The 23,453-nt window shown below is 43.3% G+C and overlaps 1 protein-coding gene across 6 annotated transcripts in view; it reads left to right on the forward strand.

The window, feature by feature from the left end:
* HECW1 (HECT, C2 and WW domain containing E3 ubiquitin protein ligase 1) overlaps positions 1-23,453 on the forward strand; it is a 199,079-nt gene that overhangs the window by 50,914 nt on the left and 124,712 nt on the right. For 5 of the 6 annotated variants that reach the window (XM_079947508.1, XM_079947511.1, XM_079947512.1 and 2 more), the window contains exon 2: positions 23,082-23,406. In XM_079947508.1, the coding sequence (XP_079803634.1) occupies positions 23,082-23,406 (325 nt within the window). Of the gene's footprint in view, positions 1-4,864; positions 4,923-23,081; positions 23,407-23,453 lie in introns of all 6 variants that reach the window. The other variant, XM_079947509.1, reaches the window with a different exon arrangement.

Consider the following 23,453-nt stretch of genomic DNA (forward strand, 5'->3'; position numbering starts at 1 on the left):
CGTTCCCTAGCATGTTGCACCTTCAATTGCAAGTGCTTCGTGCTTTGCTTACAACCTTCAGAATTCAGCAAAGCCAAACATGCTTTGTTGTCCTGGTAAACCTGGATTGGACATTTGACAGGAATTTTCATGTCTTTGCACAATTGTAACAACCATTCACAATCTTTGAGTGAATAAGACAGTGCATTCAGTTCAGCTTCACAAGTACTTAAGCTAACTGTTGTTTGCTTCTTGCATGACCAATCAAATAGACCCTGATTGTACATGTAGCAAACTCCAGACGTGCTTTTCCTGTCTGTAGTGTCACTTCCCAAACTTGCATCTGCAAATATCTCAAGACCACCAGACTTCTGATTGTTAAATCTCAGTCTGTAATGCATAGTGCCTTTCAAATAGCGCGCTATACGTTTCAGAGCTTTCCAATCCTTAACAGTAGGATTGTTGACTTGTCCGCTTAGCAAATTACAGCTAACAGCAATGTCTGGTCTTGAACATCTGGCAATGAAGTTTAGCTTGCCTAGCACACTTCTGTACAGAGTAGTGTCAGAAAATGCTTCTTCAGTGTCATCTACCTGATAACCTGTTGTCATCGGTGTGTCTACAGGGTTAGCATCCATCAGGTTTAGTTTGCCTAACACATCAGCAATTTTCCGTGACTGGTGTACTAGAATGTTACCATCTTGATCTCTCTCTATTTCCAGAGATAGGTAGTTGTTTACCTCACCAAGATCTTTCATGTCAAAGTGCTTTTTCAGTTGAGCTAGGGCGTTATTGTACATTGTGACATCCTTCCAAAAGAATAAAAGATCATCAACATAAAACAAACAATACAGTTTCTTTTGCCCCTCCTCTTTGACAAATACACATGGATCAGCTTTCCCTTGCTTAAAACCTAGAGAAAACAATACTTCAGTGAGTTTTGTGTGCCAACACCGTGCACTTTGTTTGAGACCATAAAGGGACTTTTTCAGAGCACAAACAAATCCCTGTTTTACCTGTACGCCATCAGGTGGAAGCATATAAAGTGATTCATCTAGAGATCCGTACAGAAAAGCTGTATTCACATCATGGTGACTAATGTGTAGATTCTCCTCTGCAGCTAGCTTGAGCATAAGCCTAATGCTCTCATACCTCACTGTGGGTGAGTAGGTCTCGTGATAGTCTTCACCTGGTACCTGTGCAAAACCGCTGGCTACCAATCTGGCTTTGTGTCTGACTATCTTGCCATTTTGATCAGTCTTCGCTTTGAAGACCCATTTGCTTCCAAGCAGTTTCATTCCTGGAACTACTGGAACAAGTTCCCATGTTTTGTTCCTTTCCAAGGAATCAAGCTCAGCCTTCATGGCATTTAACCATGGCTCAGCTTCCTTTGAATCCAAATCCTGGATTTCTTGGAAACTTGAAGGTTCAAATACCTTCTTGGAGCTTTTAACAGCTGTTACTGCTATCTTGGCAAACTCATCAGCAAATCTCTTTGGAGGTCTGCCTTTTGTTGCTCTTTGTGACCTGCAAATCAGCCTTAAGTCTTCAACACTCTCCTCTTCCTTCTTGGGAGAAAAGTGACCTATTGTGAACAATGGTTCTTCCAATTCTTGATCAGAGCTTTCAGAGGGTCGCATAGAGGCTTTCGCACTCTTGAAATCCTCTGAATCACCCGATTCAGTTTCAGACTCAGAATCAGAACCTTCATCAGTGGGTGTGGGTTGCTGTGGCTGCTTTTGACTATCCTCAGTCTCATCACTGTCATCAGGATAACATTGGAAAATTCCCACATTCTCCCCCCACTTGGCATTGTACTCAACACTTCTTGTGAGCTTAATTGTCTTAGAGTCAGTCATCATTATTCTGTAAGAACCTTTCTGATAACCTAGAAAGATACCATGCAAACCACGCTTGTCTAACTTGGAGTTTTGTGGTGAGTGAACCCACATGTCAGAACCAAAAATCTTCATGTGTTTGATGTATGGTTTCTTGCCAAACATCTTCTCATAGGGGGTACAACCAATCGCTGAAGATAACCTGCGATTATAACTGTAAACAAAACACGAGAGAGATTCGGCCCAATAACTCTCTGGAAGATTGGCATCATGCAGCAAGGTTTTTAACCCTTGAAGCAATGTTTGATTTGCCCTCTCGCAAAGTCCATTCTGCCATGGCGAGCGAGGACTAGACAAATCGTGTTGAATTCCTTTCTCAGACAGAAAAGCTTCAAACTGCTGAGAAGTGAATTCCCCCCCGCGATCAGTGAAAAGAATTTTTATCTTCTTGCCATGCACATTTTCCAACCAAGCACAGAATTCCTTGAACCTTGGAAAAGCCTCTGATTTCTGCTTGAGATTATACACATAAACATACCTGGAAAATGCATCAATGAGAACCATGAAGTACCTGTTTCCACCCAAAGAGGGCGCTAGTGGTCCAACCAAATCAGCATGAACAATTTGGTATGGTTCTGTAGCTTGCCTACTAGACACCTTACCTTTCGCAGCCATTTTCACCTTGTTTGCTGCGCATGCCTTGCACTTCATGTGGTACCTGCAGGGTTTAATAGTCATACCTTCAACCAAGGCAGGCATTTTAGATACTGCCTCAAAATTCAAATGACCAAATTTTGGATGAAAATCATGAATACATTCTGCATGCAAACTTTTGTTAGAACCTGCAATGCAACAAGTGTCATCCTGCACAACATCATCATAATACAAAACATACAAACGATCAACATATTCAGCATGCAATACATAATCATTTTTCTTTGTGATGATGCACCTTTTGTTCTTAAAGGAAACGTCAATTTTCCGCTCATTCAGCTGTCCAACGCTGAGCAGATTATGTTTGGCATCTGGTACGTAAAGCACATCTTTTATCGATAAGTCCAAACTGTGAAGAACAACAGTTCCGTAGCCTTTACTGGGGATTGTGTGGTCATCTGCCTGGTGAATTGCACCTTCCTGTGGTGTAAAAGACACGAACAGTCGCTTATCGTTGCACATGTGATGGGTTGCAGCCGAATCAACAACGAAGAAAGATCTAGATGTCTTCTGGACCTTTGCAACCTTTGGAGTGAAGCGTGAGACCATTGCCTTGTGCTGCGTTGTCCTGGACACCGGACCTTTGCCTCTGCTTTGGCCTTTTCCACGCGATGAGCTTCCGCTGCGCTGCTCTGTCTTGGCCCTGGGATATCTGCATTCCCTCTTCATATGGCCTAGACGTCCACACAAATAGCATTTCACTGCCTTCAAAGCTTTGGCGCCATCTAGTGGTTCCACTGCACTCTGGGATGACGTCTGTGAAGACTCCCCCTTACCCATGCAGCTATCACCCTGGTGGTCTGCTTCATTCTGAATCATGGCAGTATCACAGGCTACTCTGAGCTGAGCATGTGGCTGATTGGCATCAGATTCCCCACGTGCATCAGCCAGCCTTCTGCAGCTAGCCATCATGACTCTGGCATTAGCCTTCTGCGTCATCTCTGCTGCTTTAAATCAAGCTGCTTTATACAAGCTGCGTCTCTGCTGCTTCAAGCCTCATTCCAAAGGCAAGTTCAAAAGTGCTTTCTCTCTGCTGCCTTAAATCAAGCTGCGTCACTGTTTTCTGCAGCTGCTTTATTCCAAAAGCACGTTTAAAAGTTACTTTCGGTTTTCCCCAGCATAGGAGCTTGTTCCTTTGAGCCTTTGCCCGTGCCCGGCAAAATGGCCATTAAAAGTTCAGAGTCCAGCCATAAAGCCATTAATTAGGAGCTGGCAGGCTGCCCGGAGCAAGAGCACATACCTCATCAATCATCTTGACGGCAGATACCGTCCGATCCGTCCCTCTGCATTCTGATCCTTTTGCCGGCATTCTGATTCGAATTCTAAATTCCATTCTCAAGATGACTGCGTTTTCTTCTGGGCCCATAACCAGGAATGTTGAAATTGCAGTGTCCCAAGCACAGCGGAATGATGAGGAGTACGTGCCACATACTCTATATTACTTTATTTACACTTCAAAGCTGGTAGATTACAGAAAAACATCTTGCCTCTGCCGGAGCAGAGAAAGCATCCTCTCTCCTCTAAAGCACGGAGAGAAACACTGTGTGAACAGTGAAAAACAGGAAACCAGTGTACGTCACATCCAGTCTCCTTTCCCGTGAGAAACTCCAACAGCAACTCTGACTGGAATGTAAACATTGTCTTGTGACAAGCATTTCGCTGCACAGTGAAGAGAGCAGAAACCAACAGCGCACTCCTGACTGCAGTGGCCTTGCCTCCACAACCTTCTTCTGATAATTGCTGATAAGCATTCCTCTCCCCTTTTACTGCCTTGTAGCAGATAGTTTCCATCACTGAGCCACCTTATGAATAGCAGTTTACTGTACAATCCTGGCGGGGGGGGGGGGAGAGATCTAAATCCCATTTGCTTCATCAAAGCTTAGAAACATCTAATTTTTAGTGTTTAATGGACTGCACCATCCATCAAGAGGCAAATCTTTAAGAATATAGATTTAAATGAAAAGGTTTTTCTGGTGGTACTTTCAGTTTGGTCATTGTTACAACAATGTTGATTTCGTTATAAGATTTTCTTAGACCAAATGAATAACTTTTAACTGCATTTTCCAATATGTTTTCAAGTTATTTCAAAGCTTTTCTGTTGTTTTTAACAGTGCAAGTTTCATTGGCTTAGCATCCAAGTCTACAGCAATATGTTAACAGGAAAATGATAAAAAGCAACATAAAACACACCAAACATAAATGAATACACATTGGAATGGAGGAGGTATATTTTGGGGCAAAACACAATGTTCTGTTTTCATAAATATATGTCTCTGTATTAATATGTCACTTTGGAATACATACTGAGTTAACCTCATTGAACTTTTCCCCAGGAATTGATGCACTTACAATTGAGGAGTCATTATGCTGCTCCACCTGTGTAGTGTTAAGGTCAGTGTGTTTTTCTGATTATAAAAGCCATCCATGTCATTCCATTATAAATCCACAACCAGTCACAATGGAATGTGCCATAGCCCAGGGCTGGTTGCAGGTGCCCTAGGTAAACACTGTTCAAAGGTCTGCCCAATTCAGATAGTGTGGGTCTGCTTAAGCAAGAGGGGGGAACTTTGGGCCTAGGGGCCAAACTGAACCCTCTCCTGGTTTTTGTCTGTTCCCGTGCAGTTTCCCAATGACTCCTGTTGAACTTTGGTTTTGTTCTGTCCTTGACTCATTTTTAACATCTAAGGGACATGGAAAAGACCTTGCAGTAATAGGCATCTAGGTAAGACATGTATCTAGTTAAGGAAGCCTCATTTATAGCAGGGGGTTACCACTTAAATCGTAGTTTGAAGCCAGCCACAAATTCAAAAGTGTGGTGAATTTGACATGCGTTTCCTGCTCGCTGAGGCATTTATTTCCACAGCAGACAATGACCCAGTGGCTTAGCTCACAGCACCAGAAGGACTGGAGGAGGAGCAAAGAAGCCACAGTCTCCTCTGTGGGAGCATCCATGCTAAGGCATGGTTTGGCTTAGTATTGTGTACAAGCTAAGCATTCATGTGCCTCCAGTATCTAAGCTATTTGTGAGTGCTTCCCCCACGAACATAGAGCACTCCTACATTAGGGAAGTGATATAACTGGTGCAGATATGCACAACCTCTTACCTTCTTATTTAAAATACTACTCCCACTAAATGGGGGGGGGCGTTCTGAGATTACATGCCCTACAAACATAAATTATTAAAACTGCATCAGTGCATGCATGTGTATGGGAGAGTGTGTGAAACATCATATAAAAATCCCTATGCAACTTTTTCTAAGGGCAGCCCAATTAACCAATTTTAAATTGGCTTTCCGGGTAGCCCTTACACTGAAAGATCAAAAGAGGGTAGAGCAGTGCTAACAGGTTACACTCCATTTGCACAAAAGTCACAGGCTTCTACCCTGCCTGCCCACAGAGGCAAGCAAATGGCATTATTTGAGGGTGCATTCGAGCCAGGCAAAGCCCCTTGAGGAGGGTGCAGAGCAAAACTGGTGAGGGGGTGATGCCTGGGAAGAGTCCCATAGGTGGGCTGGGGGGGGGTGGCTGCTTGATTTGGCCCTCAGGCTTGTGGTTCCTCACCACTGCATACGGAAGCCTAAAGAGTGTTCCTTTTGAAATGGCATCCTCAAAAGTCTACTTAGCTTAACTGCATGCATGTCCTTTTTTCAGTGTCTTCCCATAAATCCTATTTTTGAAATCTAGCTATGGCACTTATAAAACAAGGAGCAGTGTGCAGCTTGAGCATTGCAGCTGATCATATTCATAGTGAGCCAAACACAGACAGTGCACCTGCCACTCATGCATGTGGCGTTTCTCTAATTCATAGAATCGTTAACCTTGACTTGATTCAAAGTCATTACAGCGCATAAATCAGCCATCATCATGTGCACGACATATGAAACCTGAAGTATATAAAGCACCTCAGTAGTATATATTTGAGAATCTTAAAGATGCTGAGCATGCAGTAGATTCTTGTTCCTATATACACAATTTTGCTGAGCTTAGTCCTTCTAAATTACTATGTGTTTGTACAAAATCAGAACATGTGGCAGTGTTTTCCCTGGTGCTATTTCTGTCTCTGAAATAAATAAATAAAGTATTTTGGGATTTGCTTCTCACTCCATTCTACTTTGTTGCTGAATCATAGAACAATTTCATTGCCTACTAATACAGAGATTTCCAAGTGCTGCATGTGTTTTGTACATATGAAATTCCTGTTATGTTCTTTAATTTCATATGGGCTTTAAAAAAACCCTCGAAAGTTATTTCTGTTGTTGAGAAAATGTTTACAGCTAATTGTCTGAGGGAGGAAAACAGTGCTGCAAATTGTTGAAGAAATGCATGAAATCATTTTACGATTATTGTATTTATATGTTTCCTAAATTTTGCACTGTTCTCATCTTTGCTAAAATGAAAGGATGTCTGTTTGGTCTTTTGAAAGTACATAGAAATGAAAAAAACTACATAGGTGTAAAAGGTGCCCCAGTTTAAGTGCAAACCCTCCTCTTTCATTTTCCAGCAGTGGCCAATATGTGTGCTGGGAAGTAAAAGGTTGCTGCTCTTGCAAATTGACCTGAGGGTACTCTAAATTCTTACCATCAGTAGTGCAGGCATCATGTGCACTAAGCAGGCACACATCTACTTAATGAGTTGGTAGTGCCCAATATGGGTTCCTGACCTCGTGGCTCATGCTTACAAGATGCTAACCTAGCAGCTTCCTTGGGTCTCCCACAACCTTGTGATGTTCATTGGTAATCAACGTTGAGTCATCCTCCTCCTTAGTCACCACTCAGTAGTGATCTCTTCCATCCTAGAGTGCCATCTCAGTCACTACAACTGGTGTTCTCATCTTCTTTCCACCTTCAACATTTCTTACCTACCGCTTACTAACACAACAATACCTCCATTTTACCTGATACAGCCATCTGCTCCTAGTTTTGCCATATTTTGAAGAACAAAAAAGAGGACACATTTGCCAACTTCTATTTTTAACTCTGGATCTCTATGATGACTCTCATTTTTACATATCCATGAAAAAGAGAATGTGTCCTGGAAAAAGAGGACAAATGCCAAGCCTAGTCCTGCTTACCCACAAACTCCTTCCAGCTGCCCCTCTTTCCTTGGAAGATCTGCCCATCTCCAAAGAACTCCAAATACTCCACAGCTATTTCCTTATCTCTCCTCAAAGCCTCTCGTATCCTTGCAATTTTGATGTGCGCATTCTAATAGATCAGGGCCATCTTTCCTACATGTTCAAAGGTAGCCATGGGCTCAGAGAACAGTACACCTTCCGCAGCTTAGCCATGCCTTCCAGCACCACCCGCGTCCCTTTCCAGCTAATAACAGCTGGAAGTAAATGCCTCTAAAATCAGTGGAACTTGCTTCTGGTTGTGAAACTACTGCATTAGCTGGCTATAATATATTATAGACAAGAAATATTAAAGACAAGAAATTGTGTCATGGACTGGCTGGATACAGAGGAGTGGTGGGAGGCACCAGCTGGGGCATCCCCCAAGAGAAGAAGGTTCAAATTTGATAGTGGTTTACTGAACTGCCTTCAGTCGACGCTACCAATTCATACCAGTTACAAGTGACTTCAGCTACCGCGTCTCTCACACACTGAGCCCTAAGAGATTTTATTTCTGGGATGGGGTGGGGGCCTTGAGCAATGAATTCTTGGCATCTTCAGATAATTACCGTTCATAGAGTTTGAGATGAGGCAGACACAGCTGAGGCATTGGGGAAGAGAAGAGAAATGGATGTCCTAAGTTGTATTTCCCCCCAAGCAAATTAAACAAAGACCAAATACATAACAACAATCTGGACTTGCTTCCAGTGACATCCAGCTCTCCCCCCAGAATCCATGGAAGCCAGTGCAAGGAGAGGTCTACATGCGCAAGGCTTTTTTGCCTCAGACGTTCACACTAGCTCAGCTTCTGCTGTGCTTGCAGAAGGTCCAACCCTCAGTATATCTAGGCAGGCCTGGGAATGTCCCCTCCCTGAAACTAGCCTAGAGAGCTGCTGCAAGTCAGTGTAGACAATATTGAGCAAAGTGAAGCAATGGTCTGACTCAGTATAAAACAGCTGCCTATGTTCCATTAGCAGGTCAGTGGCAGCAGCTGGGCAGAATGGGTGCGGAGGAGCCACGCACTGCAGAGTCCTTTCACACAGCTAATGCGTAATGGGGGCGCCTGCCTAGTTCAAGGTCAGGGGGGAATGTGATTAAATACACAAGTTTTACTGTGTGTACTTGGCTGCCTTGATTCATAGTGCCCATCCAGATCTTAACATGCAGACAATAAGCCTTCTGTTTATAAAGCCAGTTAGAAGTTTAACAGTGTAGCTCCTTAGCATATAATTTAGGAAAACCCTAATGCAAGCATTTAAAGTGAGTAAACAAATAGCTAAGGACATCATAAATCTTTTACTGGCAGCGCAAAAAGCAAAAGTGTTGCTATTTATCAAGCATAAAGGGAAACATCTCCTTTATCACAATGGAACACGGCTCTTGAAAGAAGACGTTCTTTCTCACTGAACTGTCTGATGTAAATTGGGTTGCCACCCATCAAGATTATCCACATCAGCCCAGAAAGCACTGTGACGATCAAGAAAAGTACTGGGATTGTTATGCTGTACAAGAGCCACTTGCCGTCCCTCCCTTTTCCCTGCTCAGGAGAGCAAGTGAGCTAATTTGAATACTTGCTACTGCAGCCTATGAGCCGTAAGACACAGCTGGTGCACCCAGGGTGAGAAGGATCCGTCTCACCTTGCCCCTCCCTTGGCTCCGTCCTCCTTATAGCCTTGCGCTATCACACATTTTGTGGGGAAGGTGTGTGGACTGGCCATGACCTGTGCACCTTGAGGCATCTCTGCTGCCTTCTCTGAGAAGTTTTGAATTTTGGGGGACATTTTCTCCTTCCTCTGCATTAGAGTAGAACCCGTATGACATTTGTCTTGCTTCACGAATCAAAGACACTCTTGTACCAACCCAGCTTGCACCTGTTAGCTTTAAAGAATTCCAAAGGAGAACTTAGGATAGAACTATGTATTTGTGTCTTCAAATGTGAGCTTACTCCAAACAACCATAAAGTGGTGGAGTGAATGGTGCAGTTCTCATCAGAGAAGTAATGGACCAAAGAGGGTGAATCTTTCACCTGCCTGTGCCTTATTTCATTTGTAATCCTATCTCTCAGTCTAAGGGTTTCAAAGTGGCTAATGGAATTTTTAAACACAAAAGTCATTAAAATCACAGATGCTAATAAAACAATAAAATACAGTAACACACAGCAGAAGTAAATTAAATAAAATACAATTAAAAGCTAGAGAACATTTAAAATGTCTTAGAATCATAGAACCATAGAATTGTAGAGTTGGGAGGGATCCTGAGGGTCTTCTAGTCCAAGCCCCTGCACTGCAGGAACCTCAACTAAAACATACCGTACATTACAGTTAATCGTCTAACTTAAAGATGTATGTCCACCACCTTTTGAGGGAGTCCATTCCACTGTTGAACAGTTCTTAGTATCAGAAAGTTCTTCCGTATGTTTAGTTGGAATCTCCTTTCTTGTAACTTGAAGCCATTGGTTCGAGTCCTGTTCTCCAGAGCAGGAGAAAACAAGCTTACACGTTCTTCCATGTGACAGCTCTTTAGATATCTGAAGATGGCTGTCGTATCCCCTCTCAATCTCCTCTTTACCAGGCTAAAAACATACCCAAATCCTTCAACCATTCCTTTGGTGTTCAGACCCTCAATCACCTTGGTTGCTCTCCTCTGCACACAGTCCAGCTTGTCAATATCCTTAAATTGTGGTGCCCACAACTAGACACACAGTACACTGGGCACTCAGCTACACAGCTGCAATTATAATGTTATGTGTGTTATAAAAATGTGACACAGGGTGGCGCTGTAGAGCTCAAAGGCAAATTGCATATATATGTTTTATAGCATTTCTTTTATAGCATTTTCATAGTGTTTTTTATATATCTGTAGATCCAGCCCAGGTGTGGTCTGACCGAGGCAGAATAGAGTGGGACACTATACTTCTGTTGATGCAGCCTAGAATAGCATGGGCTTTTTTGCAGCTCCACCACACTGCTGACTCATGTTAAGCTTGTAGTCTACTAAAACCCCTAGATCCTTTTCACATGTAGTACTGGCAAGCCAAGTGTCCCCCATCCTATGGGTGGACTTTGGTAATCTTTTGTAATGTGGCATCCTATGCAAGGCCAAAATTTGGATCTTCTCAATTCTGTGCCCCCTTGGCTTGGTGCCCTCGGTGTTTTTTGCAGGAGGGAGAAGCAGCTGCTCATCTTATATTTGAGCAGCTGGTTCTTCTTGCCTATGTGTAGAACCTTACATTTGTCTGTGGATGTAGTTGTCTGATAATCCCAAGGGCAGAGAGTTCCAAAGATGAGGAGCCACAATCAAGAAGGCCGTGTTCTGCAAGATCACACTACTAGAGGGTATTAGTAGGAAACCTCTGTAAGGGTTAGCATTTGCATATTGAAGCATATTGAAGTCCTTCCACTCCATCAGGGCTTTAAAAGCCAGAAGCGGCATTTGAATTGTGGCTGGTAGCAAATTGGTAGTCAGTGAAGCTTTTAAAACACTGGGAGGCTGTAATCTCTCTATCAGTTAAAAGATGCTGTTTAATAACAACAATACTCTCCCCCCGCTTGCTCATGAGCTCCCCTGGGGTGCTGGGCAAACAGTCTTGGGCAGTGGATACTACAGAGGAAAGTCAACAGGCAGAGGAAGTGTTTAGCACCCAGTTGCCATAACCATACTGGACATTGTCCAGCAGCAATCTCAGCTGGTCTGTTACTATCATGTTCCAACTGTTGGTTTTGCAAAACCTGCCCTTTTGCCTGTCCACAGCAGTTGCAAACTGGCGGGAGGGGCCAGCAGGGTGGGGCAGCAGAGAGGTTTGGGTGGCAATGTGAATGCTTCTCACAATGTTCTCCCTAAATAGTTGAAAGACAAAGGTTTTTCACAAGAGGTAAAATGTTTACAAGGAGAACCCTCACATTTTGGCTTAGCCTAGTGTCAATAACTATAATCTGGAGAAGGCATATTATAGGACATATTTCCCAGAAAAACTGGGAATTTATGAGTCAGAAGTATCTGCTCTGTTCTAGGAAACCAATGTTCCATTTTGTGAGGTGATTCAGTTATTCCTGTAAAATTTGGTGATTCCTCATCTTAGAAATGATTTTCCACCTGATGGATCCTGCAGTATTTATTAACATAAACTGACTTTTTTTCCAAAGCCACTAGTGGAGAATACTGAATAAAAATGATTCCAAATTAATCCTGCTAGATGATTCAGTATACTTTAAAATTGACCTTTTAGCCAGTGGTGGCACACCCTGCTTCATCACCTGAGGTGAAACCTTAAAGGTAAAGGTAAAGGGACCCCTGACTATTAGGTCCAGTCGCGGACGACTCTGTGGTGGCAATAGTGGGTTCTGGCAAGATCTCATGAGATATTGCTGAAATGCACTCCATGAGATCTCACTTCTCTGCCACTGGAGATGCCTTCCTCACCCCACCTCACGGGGAAGCCAGCCCTGCTTTTAGCTAAAGTCTGCCCTCTTCCATTTTAACAAATTCTCTCTCTCTCTCTCTCTCTCTCTCTCTCTCGTAAATAATGTTTATTAATTTTCAATTAAAAACATCTCAATTAATGATAAATTCAATCAAATCAAATCGCAATACAGACATATAAAGCCAAATTACATTCCAAATTAAAATTTCAGGGAAGGACTTCCCATGTTCTGGAGGTCCAGAGCAATTGTCTCACACATTTTTTTTCCTGCTTTCTTCTCTATTGTTACGCCAGTTTCCAATTTCTGATGTTGACTTCTCAAAATCTCTTCAGTCGCCGGTACATAACTCTTATCGCTTTAAATAAGTCTGCATGTCTATTTGCCTGCCGGAACACAGTTTAATTCACGTTATTGTCCATCAGAAAGAATTCTCCATGCTGTTTCCCCACAACTCTGGGCTGTTGTCCAAATCTACCGTATTTTTCGCTCTATTGGACACACCAGACCACAGGACGCACCTAGTTTTCAGAGGGGGAAATCAAGGGAAAAAATATTATTCCCCCCCAGCCCCAAAGAGCAAGGGACAGGCTGCATGCAGCCTGTCCGTTTCTCCCAGAGCTTCTCGGGGCTGCGGGGGAAGCCTGGGTCCCCCCCCCCAGCCCCAAAGAGCAAAGAAGCCAAGACAGCGAGCGGCATCCATAGCCGCTCAACCTCTCCAGCCAGGAGCTAAACCTCTCCAGCGCAGCTAAAGAAGAAGACAAGGCAGCGAGCGCAATCCATCCCGCTCACTGCCTTGGCTTCCTCTTTAGCCTTGCACAGCATCTTTAGCCTTGCGCAACGGGATGGATCGTGCCCGCTGTCCACCGGGGCTGGACTAGATGACTCCTGGGGTTCCCTTCCAACCCTGCAATTCTATGACCTTGGAAGGTGTCGGGGGTCTCCACCACTGGAGGCTTTTAAGCAGCAGTTGGGGGACCATCTGCCTGGTGTTCTTTAGCTGTAATTCCTACATTGTGAGGGGGCTGGGCTAGATGACCCTCGGGTGGCCCTCCCAACTCTATACAGTCCTACATCTCTGCGGCAGGAGATCCACAGCCACTTCACACAATGCCCACTCCCAATTTTCATTGGAGAGACACTGGCTTCAGTGTCTAGGTAGGAACCCCCCTACCTGCCACTCTTCCCTCACCCCACTTAAGCCGAGGGAATTCCTGCCCAGAGAAGCTCCCAGGTGAGGCAAGGGTTAAGATCTACCTCTGGTAAATGGCTTTCCCTTTTCTCTTCTTCTTCTGTGCTATTTCCTTCTTTTGTGTTTTGTTTAATCTGTTTTTATTGTATACTAAAATTAAAGCTGCAAAGTTTCCTTTTTTATAATATGGCCCCCACAAACTAAAACGTTAATCTAGATAAAAACACTGATCCAGAGGAAAAGAAGGGGGTGGAGAAGACAAAAAAAGAAAAAGAGGTAGAGATAGAGATATTTTTTAAAAGTTGGCTTCTTTAGCCTTGCGCAGCCTCCCGCGACTGGAGAGGCGCAAGGCTAAGGAGGAAGCCCGGGCAGCGAGGGGATGGATCGCGCTCGCTGCCCGGGCTTCCTCTTTAGCCTTGCGCAGCCTCCCCGCAGCTGGAGAGATTGCGCAAGGCTTTTCTAGAGGAGGGAGAAGGGACTGACTGGCCGCGTCAGTCCCTTCTCCCTCCTGGGGAAAAGCCCGCAAGAGCGCACGAAGCTTGTGTGTGGCTCTTGGGGGCTTTTCCTGCCTGCCTCCCCCCCTGCATTCGCTCCATAGGACGCACACACATTTTCCCTTAGTTTTTAAGACGGAAAAACTGCGTCCTATGGTGCGAAAAATGCGGTACTTCATTTGAAGATTAATGACGGCGTAGGCTCTCGAGTTGTTATTCCAAAGCACTTTGTAGAAAATCAAAAGGATAAGATAGAATACGATATATTTCACTTATGCTTTCAGAAATCATTTGGTGATTTATCAGCTTTTCCTGGTATTGGCACTGCCCCCTCCCTGGGCTAAACACCAGTTTGCCTTCATTTTGCCTTCAACAATATTCTGTGGAATTGGATGCACTATTTTTTGTGAAATATTTTCCCAAATTGTAGTCTATATTATAGTCCAAAAAAAGATATTTCCCACTCCTCCAGAAGGAGGAGATTTTTCTTCTACGCCACAGCTAATGAGCGCCATTTTATGAGCGCTTTTGACTTTTGCCAAGTCCAATTACCAAGTCCAATTACAACTTCATACAAGGGTTGCGCGGCCAAATAACAAATTACAATTGAGACTTCACCTGTATTCCATTTAATGTTAATGTATCTGTAGATGTATAGAAGAAAAGAAATAGCCGCTCACCTCACATTAATGAAAACACGATAGGAGTCATTTTCAAAATCTTAGCATCCAGCGACTGTTTCATTTAGCTGATCTTTTGTCTCCTTCTTTCCAGAACACACCTGTTTATTGTCCAGATCTTTTTATTTTTAGCAAACAGGTATCCCCTGGACGAAGGAACGGCTTTCAGAGAGTTCCCAGTTGGCTCCGTGCCAGGCTTGGCACCCAGCATCCTCTGTCCTCGCATCTTGTTGCAAGTGACAGATAGCGGATGATCTGCGGGTGAGGCAGCCCCCCTCACCCTAGGGGGTTGGCAGAGCTAATTACCCTCATATTAACTCTGAATTTCTGGCACGACTGGGGGTCCGATCGCATGGGAGGCAGCCATTTCCCTCAGCAGGAAACAGGAAGTCCCCATTTTAACAAATTATCTTAACCATCTAAATGTGTTTCTAGTGCAAATAGTAATTTCCTGTTTGTTACTGATGAATATTGGCTGTCAGTGCTGGCTTTGCCTCAACCTCGGATGCTGTAACTTCCATTTCCTACACTGCCCAGAATGGGATCATTCTTGCTGGCCTCATCCAGATCTCAGTGCATTCAATGAATGGTAGAAAGGGTACCTCTATACACAGACCACAGCATACATGTAGAGGCTCTTTCCACTCAACCCACAAAGGTTGGGGGCAGCACCAGTGGGTGCAGTCATGCTCCTCTTCTCTATGTTCAGTATATCTGCAGAGGGAAACTTAAACGGGTCCCCACCTCTCTTGTTAGCAGTTAATTTCACCTAATAATTGGGAGGAGGGAATAATGGCTTTGGAAGGGGAACCATAAACAAAGGCATCTTCTCTTCTCCATAACTGTGAGTGTGATCTCTAAGGCGGAATCTACACACATATAAAAACCGTTCTGAAAATGCTTTTTTAAAAAGCGTTTTTAAAAATACATAGAATTTTCTATAAGGCTCACTAATGTCATCTAGCGTCACATTGTATATTGCACTTAAAACATTTTATTTGCAGCGGTACCTCCGGTTACGAACTTAATTCGTTCTGGAGGTCCAAACTTAAGTTGAAACCATTCTTAACATAAGGAGGCTTTTGCTAATGGCGCCTCCTGCTGCTGCCGCACTACTGGCGCGTGACTTCCACTTGCATCCCAGGGCAAACTTCACAACTAGGGGCATCTACTTCTGGGTTAGTGGAGCTCGTTACGCGAAGCATTCGTAAGGAGGATGGTATGTAACCCGAGATTCCACTGTACTAAGTGTTGTTTGCCTTTGGGTGAGGAAGTCTTCAGAATTACAACAGAATGCTCACTTATGCTATCTTTTTATCATTTGACGCCATATGATCAGATTGAAGTTTTCCTTGGCCTGTCTCTAGGGTTCCAGGGGAAGTAAACTATAAACTTGTTTCTGCTTCATGCATCTCTGTGAATATATTCAGCCAGGAAGCTTCATAGTAGCCAAGGATGTGAATTTGCCTCTGTTGGGGTCAAGGCAAATAATGGGTCACGTGTAAAGGCTGAAGCAGCCTTTGGTAAAGTCAGTATGAGTACAGACCACTTGCAGAATCACAGTTAAATACAAGTATCTAATCTGACATTAATTAAAAGAATTGGCTTTAAATGACATGAGAAAAATACAGTTGATTATCAAATGAACTTATCTTGATTTATATTGCAAAGACTGCTAGAAGAATTAATGAGAATGTTATTATCTCAAAGGATTATAGAACAGTGAATTTACCCTTAACATGTGCAAATTCCATAGGCTTGTTATTCTACAGAATCCCAAGATACATTGTTGTATTTATTAGGATTTCTTCTATTTGAGTGATTCCTGGTTACATTTCCTATAGCATTCAAATGTGTAAGAATCAAAAGTGAGATGGCAGGTGTGTCTGTGATCCGACTTTAATATGAACAAATACTTTGCTTGGTAGCTTGAGTTTGAGTTTTGGAGTTTGTGTCAGAATAACCTGCCTCTGCATAGGGAATGTTTTGTGACCAGAGAGGCAGAGATTTTTTAAAAGATAGAACAGGTAGCTTCTTCTGGAATGCATAATTCTGTATCATTAAAATTGACTGTATCATTTACTCACACCCAGTGCAAGAACACAGTACAGTTACCTACTCCCAAGTAAAGGCTAAATAGAGGGAAGCAAGAGTGGAACAGAGAAAGAGACATACTGAGCAACTGCCACGATGGATGGAGGGCGGGGGTCTCAGGAGCCTAACTATTAAAATATATCTATCTGTTTCTCAGAGTATCAAACTAGTTCACTTGTAGCAGACTAGTGTGGCCTCCTACACAGTTTGGGAAGTAATAGACTAAAAGGTGCTGCATTTTAATAGACATTATTATGAATTACTATTATTTATGATTAAAAAACAACGAATGAAATATAAACATGTGACACTCAAGGTTTTGCCCACCGACAGTGGAGATGGTGTCATAACATGTTTTGGTTACAGTATATATGAGACTGCTATGAAGATGAGAATATTAAATGATATCCTCTCCCTCTGCCTAATCTCTGTTGAAAAGTTACAAGGCTCTAGCAGCTTCAAAATTTATTATTTTGTTTGTTTATTATATTGGCATTGTATGGATAATTTTATAAATGATACATTATGTGGCTTATCAAAACCTTGCTAATTGTACTAATATTGGGACAATGGCCAACACTCCTGCTTGCGTGTTTTCAGTGCTTTAGGGAACTGAGTACTTTGGCTCTCAAGGCTTTGTAAAGCTTTTTATTTACCCAAATTTATACATATGAATCTGTGAAGAGTGTTTGTTGAGGAGGCTTCTGTGATGGACAGCAGAGCCAGACCAAAGTCTGGTGATGCAGTGCCTCGGAATTCCACCAGAGGGCTGGAGCCTCTCTCTGATTGGCTACCATGGCAGCTGGAGGAGTACTTTGGGCGGGAGAATAAAAGGAGCCGTTTCCGATGGAGTTTTTGGATAGGGAGAGATACCTGAGATGGGAGATATGGATTAGGATAGGGTTTATCTGAGGGAGAATCGGTTCAAATTTGAGTTTAACATCCATTCTGAAGAGAATATCTATAGCTAGAGGAAGGAGGCTTGTAGCTTAGCTAGGAAGACAGTGTTGAGTGAAAGCAGGCCTACGAATGCCAGGTATTTCTGATCACCTGAACGGAATAAGGATACATTTTATAGGCTGATCTCTGCCCTCCCCCCATTACACTTGATGAAAGGAATGAAAGAAAGAAGGGCAATAGTGGGTAGAAGCAATACTACACAGATGATGATGATGAGCCAAATAGGTCAGTTTCTGCTCTCATGTACACCCACGCAATTCTTCAGCTTCCAGGGATACGCTCTTCGTCTGTAGGGTTTTGATTAAAATTATTAATGTAGCTTTTGATATCTGTGCCGACTTTTTCCCTTCAGATTTAGAGCATTATAAATAATAAACGATGCCTGTGCATATCTTGCATGCTTATAACATCTCTATTCACACTGCAGGGCTTGCAGATTTGGAATGTGCAACACCCATCACTTGTGCTTTGTTCTTGATCAAGGAGGTTGTCGGGAAGAGAATTTAGAGTTTCAGAATCAACTTTGAAGTGTCAGAGGAATTACAATTAAGATTCTGCTACACTGACACCACCCATAATAAGCTTGTTTTCCCAGTTTATGAAAACGGAGAAGCTTGTCACTTTGGGCTAATTAAAAGCTATGGACTGGTGGAATTTGCTTCATCCTATATATTTTCTATTTTGCTTATTTTCAAACTTTATGCCTTCAGGGAACCCTTTCTGCATTTACTCAACTTCCAGGAACCTCTGCATGCCTGCCACAGAATCCCAGCACCTTCTTATTTTATGTACGGGGTCTGTTGTACGGGTTCACAGCTGCAGAGTGAGGCCAAGAACACATCCAACTTGCAGGTGTACACTGAAGGAGAAGATGAGTGCCAGTGGGAAGCATGTCCTCTGTTACTGATTTTCTCATTGAGCAAACCCTGATAAGCAGCCAAGGAATCCACAAGATTCCCTGGCACATAGTTTGAAAACCAATTCTTTATAGTTCAGGTGGCTAGTCCATGAGACAGACACCAAGCATTTGACATCTTTGGGCAGAAGTACACCTACTCAGTCGTATCCTAGATTCTGCAGACTAAACAACTTGTGACCCACCAAACCAAAAGCCCACAAGAGCTTTAATATTTCTTTTGCTTGCCAGGAATTGCAAAAATTCTTTTACAGGGGAGACTGTCAAGTACCTGGCAATCCTCAGTATATAGCTGTTGAGCTGCATTTGATACAGTGGAACACAAGCTGTCCTTATCCTTGATTAAATAAAGAAGACCCCTTAACAATGTAGAATGGGAAGATACAAGCAGGAGAGCTGGAAGGCTTGCCTAGGACATAGAGTCAAAGACACTCTTTCCTGCATCTGTAATGATGCCGCACTCCTTGGTAAACCACTTCAAGGTACCTGGAAGATGCACATGTAGAGTAATGAGCCTGACAATGGAGCTCTCATACTTTGGAATGAAATTTGTTGCATGCTTGTGAAAAAAGTTTTGCTTACCTTACTACTCTGTTTATTTTGAATGGGTACTTCAAAATAAACAGAGAGCAGTACATGTGAAAAGGATCTAGGAGTCTTGGTTGACCACAAACTTGACATGAGCCAACAGTGTGACGCAGCAGCTAAAAAAGCCAATGCAATTCTGGGCTGCATCAATAGGAGTATAGCATCTAGATCAAGGGAAGTAATAGTGCCACTGTATTCTGCTCTGGTCAGACCTCACCTGGAGTACTGTGTCCAGTTCTGGGCACCACAGTTCAAGAAGGACACTGACAAACTGGAACGTGTCCAGAGGAGGGCAACCAAAATGATCAAAGGCCTGGAAACGATGCCTTATGAGGAACGGCTAAGGGAGCTGGGCATGTTTAGCCTGGAGAAGAGGAGGTTAAGGGGTGATATGATAGCCATGTTCAAATATATAAAAGGATGTCACATAGAGGAGGGAGAAAGGTTGTTTTCTGCTGCTCCAAAGAAGCGGACACGGAGCAATGGTTCCAAACTACAAGAAAAAAGATTCCACCTAAACATTAGGAAGAACTTCCTGACAGTAAGAGCTGTTTGACAGTGGAATTTGCTGCCAAGGAGTGTGGTGGAGTCTCCTTCTTTGGAGGTCTTTAAGCAGAGGCTTGACAACCATATGTCAGGAGTGCTCTGATGGTGTTTCCTGCTTGGCAGGGGGTTGGACTGGATGGCCCTTGTGGTCTCTTCCAACTCTATGATTCTATGATTCTACTTTTTCAAGGCTTTCTACAAATTTATCCTGTAGCTAGATTAAGTTCTGGAATCCTGTACATATTTACCTGAGAGTAAGTCTTACTGAAGTCACATTAGTGTTTGTGTGAAGAATTGCACTGTAAGAGTATTTCAATACTTCTGCAGCTATGCAGAGAGGAACTACTCTCTCAATTTTGTCTCAGCCTGGAATTTGCACTTCAACTGCAAAAAAATTAATCCTGTAGTTTATTGTAATGCTTTGAAACTCAGGTGAGAGTTAAAAGCATCTACCACAATAATTCTACTGTGCGTATTCTCCAGGTGGATGTGGGTTGGGCTACTGAATGTTAACTTATAAGAAAAAGTTGCTCGTTCTATAGAATGGACTCCCTTTTTCATTCTGAAATATTGCCAAAATCAATATACAATTTTAAAATCCAAATATATTGCTTGCTTGAAGATTGGGAAAGTTGCCGCTAAGGGTTGGTTCCTGTTACAAGGTAGCAATGGCGTCCAGCGCCCGTGCTCAGCCTCCGATAACAAACAGTCCCCCAAGGAACTGTAAGAGCTCAGGGGAGCAGGCAAAACACGCTGCAGGCCCCCAAGGCCTTTCAATGGAAGGCAATGCCTGCATTCTTTCCCCTTTCCGCTTGCAGCAGCTGGATTGCTCAGAGCGAGTGATTCCAGCTCCCCGATCTCACTTGTGACAACCTGGATGTACCGAACATTTGATCTTTTCAACAGGTTTTACTATTCCAGATCTAATAACTTGCTCAGTGGAAAGAACATAGTGAAACAGTATTGTCCTGGACCTATGTTTAAAAGCAAGTGGCATTTTCTGTCTCAGAAAAAGCACGTACCTCATACGATGTTAATGAGCTCAGAAATGCTGAGTTTATATATGCATTCTCTCAGCACTTCTTGATTTATGTACCTGATGGAACGACTAGGGGACACTTATGCAGCTCTTCTCATATAGACGGGGACAGGTGTGCTAATTTCCTCCCACTCCCCAAGACATGAACATATACAGTAGGCCTGAAACTTACGTGAGGGTTATATTCCGCGGATTGCGCCTAAAGCCAAAATCGCGTATAGTCAGAGCACATTGGGTTCAGTCTTTCTGAGAAATACTGAGAAATACTTTTTCTTTTTGTCTCCTGTGCTATGCTGTGCTCTAATTGAAAAAGATGTGCAAAGTTTCGTTATGGGCATCATCACTTGACTGCCACAAATAGACTGGCTATTGGCTGGGTTTGATAGTTGGGTTACAATGTACTTTAAAGTGGTACACACTGGATTGAACTCATTTTAAGAAAGATCTACAAAAACGTATTGAGGCATTAGTATGTTCTCTATGTGTCAAAGCATGATAATATTTAAATATTTATTTTCCTGACAAAGAATAAGATTTAGTATTTTTTACCACATTTTCAAGTGTAGTCCAAGCCCAGCATTCTAATTATGTGTAACAATTTCTGCAGCATTTGGGCAGGGTGATCCTGGGCACCAATTACACAGTGGGGTTATGGGAGAGATATGCTATCACTATGCTAGCAGAACAGTGCATGCTATCCTATACATGCTTTGCCTTGTGGGAGGGGAAATATACGGTTCAGGAAGTCTCAAAATGGCAGTAAAATGGCAGACACCCCACATATCCATAGAAACATTCAAAGCCCACCAGTGAAAGACTGTGCCAGTGATACTGCCCACAGTGAGAGGGAACCATGGAACTCACAGTAGTGGGAACACACATGCAGCACATCTCCTTATGTTACAACACACAACACGCAAAATGACGCCATAGCTCCCCCATTCTACGAGCCTATCCCCTTATGCTGCTCACATGCAACATGCAAAGAGAAGGAGAGACCGTACAACACAATGGCCCAGTAGCTGCCTGGGCATGAGACCTACAAAGAGGACACACACAGGGACCTTGGGACAAGGCTTTAAGACCCAGACAGGGAAGAAGAGGGTGTTAATAAGCACTGAGAATTATGGGACAGCCTAAACTTAAATTGGCATCTGCCCAGCTCAGTAGTGGCCAGTATGGTGTGCAATAGCAATGGAGCTACCCTCCAAACATTGGTGCTGCCACAGCTTACCTGGGCAGTACTGGGATGGCTCAGGGCAGTAGTGAGCTGTGTGGTGCACCAGCGGGTAGCTCTGCCAGTGTGTCCATGCAGCTCTGACCATGTCCCTGTCCCAGCACTGCCCAGGTAAGCTGTAACGCTGGTGGCACTGGGAGGGCAGATTTGATGCACTGACTCATCACATTGGTGACTACTGAGCCAACAACAATCATGAAATGAGAGGAACCATGGAAAGGGAGGGATGGAGTGAATCAGTTCGTTTTGAGTTTCATTGACTTGTTGGCAAAATGTGGAGGCCACATGAAACTGCATTCTCCTGGAGACTACTGAGCAGTTTGTGTGCAGTGTTTGTCCCCCAATGCTGCTATGCAATCGCTCTGGCGTCATTTAGTTTCCTTCACGTTACTGCTGTGCCACTAACTGGAATCTTTTGCTGTGGTGTGAGAACAAGCCACATGGCCGAAATATGGGGTGCCTGCTGCACAGAAGCAGCTTGCTGTGGAGAGCAGCTGCAATACAAAGTAATTCCAGCCAACCTCTTTGCAAAGGAGTCTTCAAGCCTTGTTGCCCTGGCACCCATTCTGTTTCCCTCCCTCCCATCTGTGATGGTGCTTCGTGGCTGCTACACAGGAGCAGATGGTGTAGAGCCAACTGTGGCAATGTACTGTAGCTCAGCATTTGAGCACAATAAGGATTCAGCTGATACGCTTACCGCTGGCACAGTATTAATGTGGAGCACAATTTTTTTTACCATCAATATAACTGCAGCCTAGGAATACCAAGCCCAGGGAAAGAGCTCAGCTGGCAAACACCAGTAATTTATATGAAGGTGACTCTGCATCACTTTGCAGAAACAGATGGTGCAGTTGGGCCAGGCAATAAAAGGAAAGATGACTGCAATAGGAGACAGACTAAGACACTAGTTTAGCTGCCAAAGGCTGGTTATGGGCCAAATAAAAGAATTAAATGGAATGTTATTTTGCTGATGAAAATCCTGTGTTTCATTAATTCAGATTCAAAAGAGATGGGCAATATAAGTAACAGTCTTAATTATAACCAGCTAATGACAAATGGTTACCAATTATGTAATGTAGCTATCTGCAGTGTGCATTAAGGATGTAAGGAAAATTAAGGATGTAAGCTGCATTTTGTGAGGTGGTTTCTGCTATGTTGCAGTCATGCATGGAGGTTTGGTCACCTCCTCATTTTTATTTTCTAAAATGTTGATATATTGGATTCAACAAAAAAATGGATTGTACTTGTCAGTGACTCCCCTCTTTCCTTTTGACAGAATCTGTATCAGAACAGGTTCCTTGGCCTGGCTGCCATGGCATCGCCATCTAGGAACGCACAGAATCGGCGCCGGTGCAAAGAACCTCTGAGGTACAGCTACAACCCAGACCAGTTCCACAACATGGACATTGGGAATGGTCCCCATGAGGCAGTCACTATTCCACGCTCTACCAGTGACACAGACTTGGTCACCTCAGATAGCCGGTCTACACTCATGGTCAGCAGCTCCTATTATTCCATAGGACATTCGCAGGACCTCGTGATTTACTGGGATATAAAAGAAGAAGTGGATGCTGGGGATTGGATCGGCATGTATCTCATTGGTAAGTCAGTCCCAACCTTAGGATTTTAAAAAAATATATTTGCAAAT

The sequence above is a fragment of the Podarcis cretensis genome, assembly GCF_951804945.1.
Source record: "Podarcis cretensis genome assembly, chromosome: 12".
Lineage (NCBI taxonomy): Eukaryota > Metazoa > Chordata > Lepidosauria > Squamata > Lacertidae > Podarcis > Podarcis cretensis.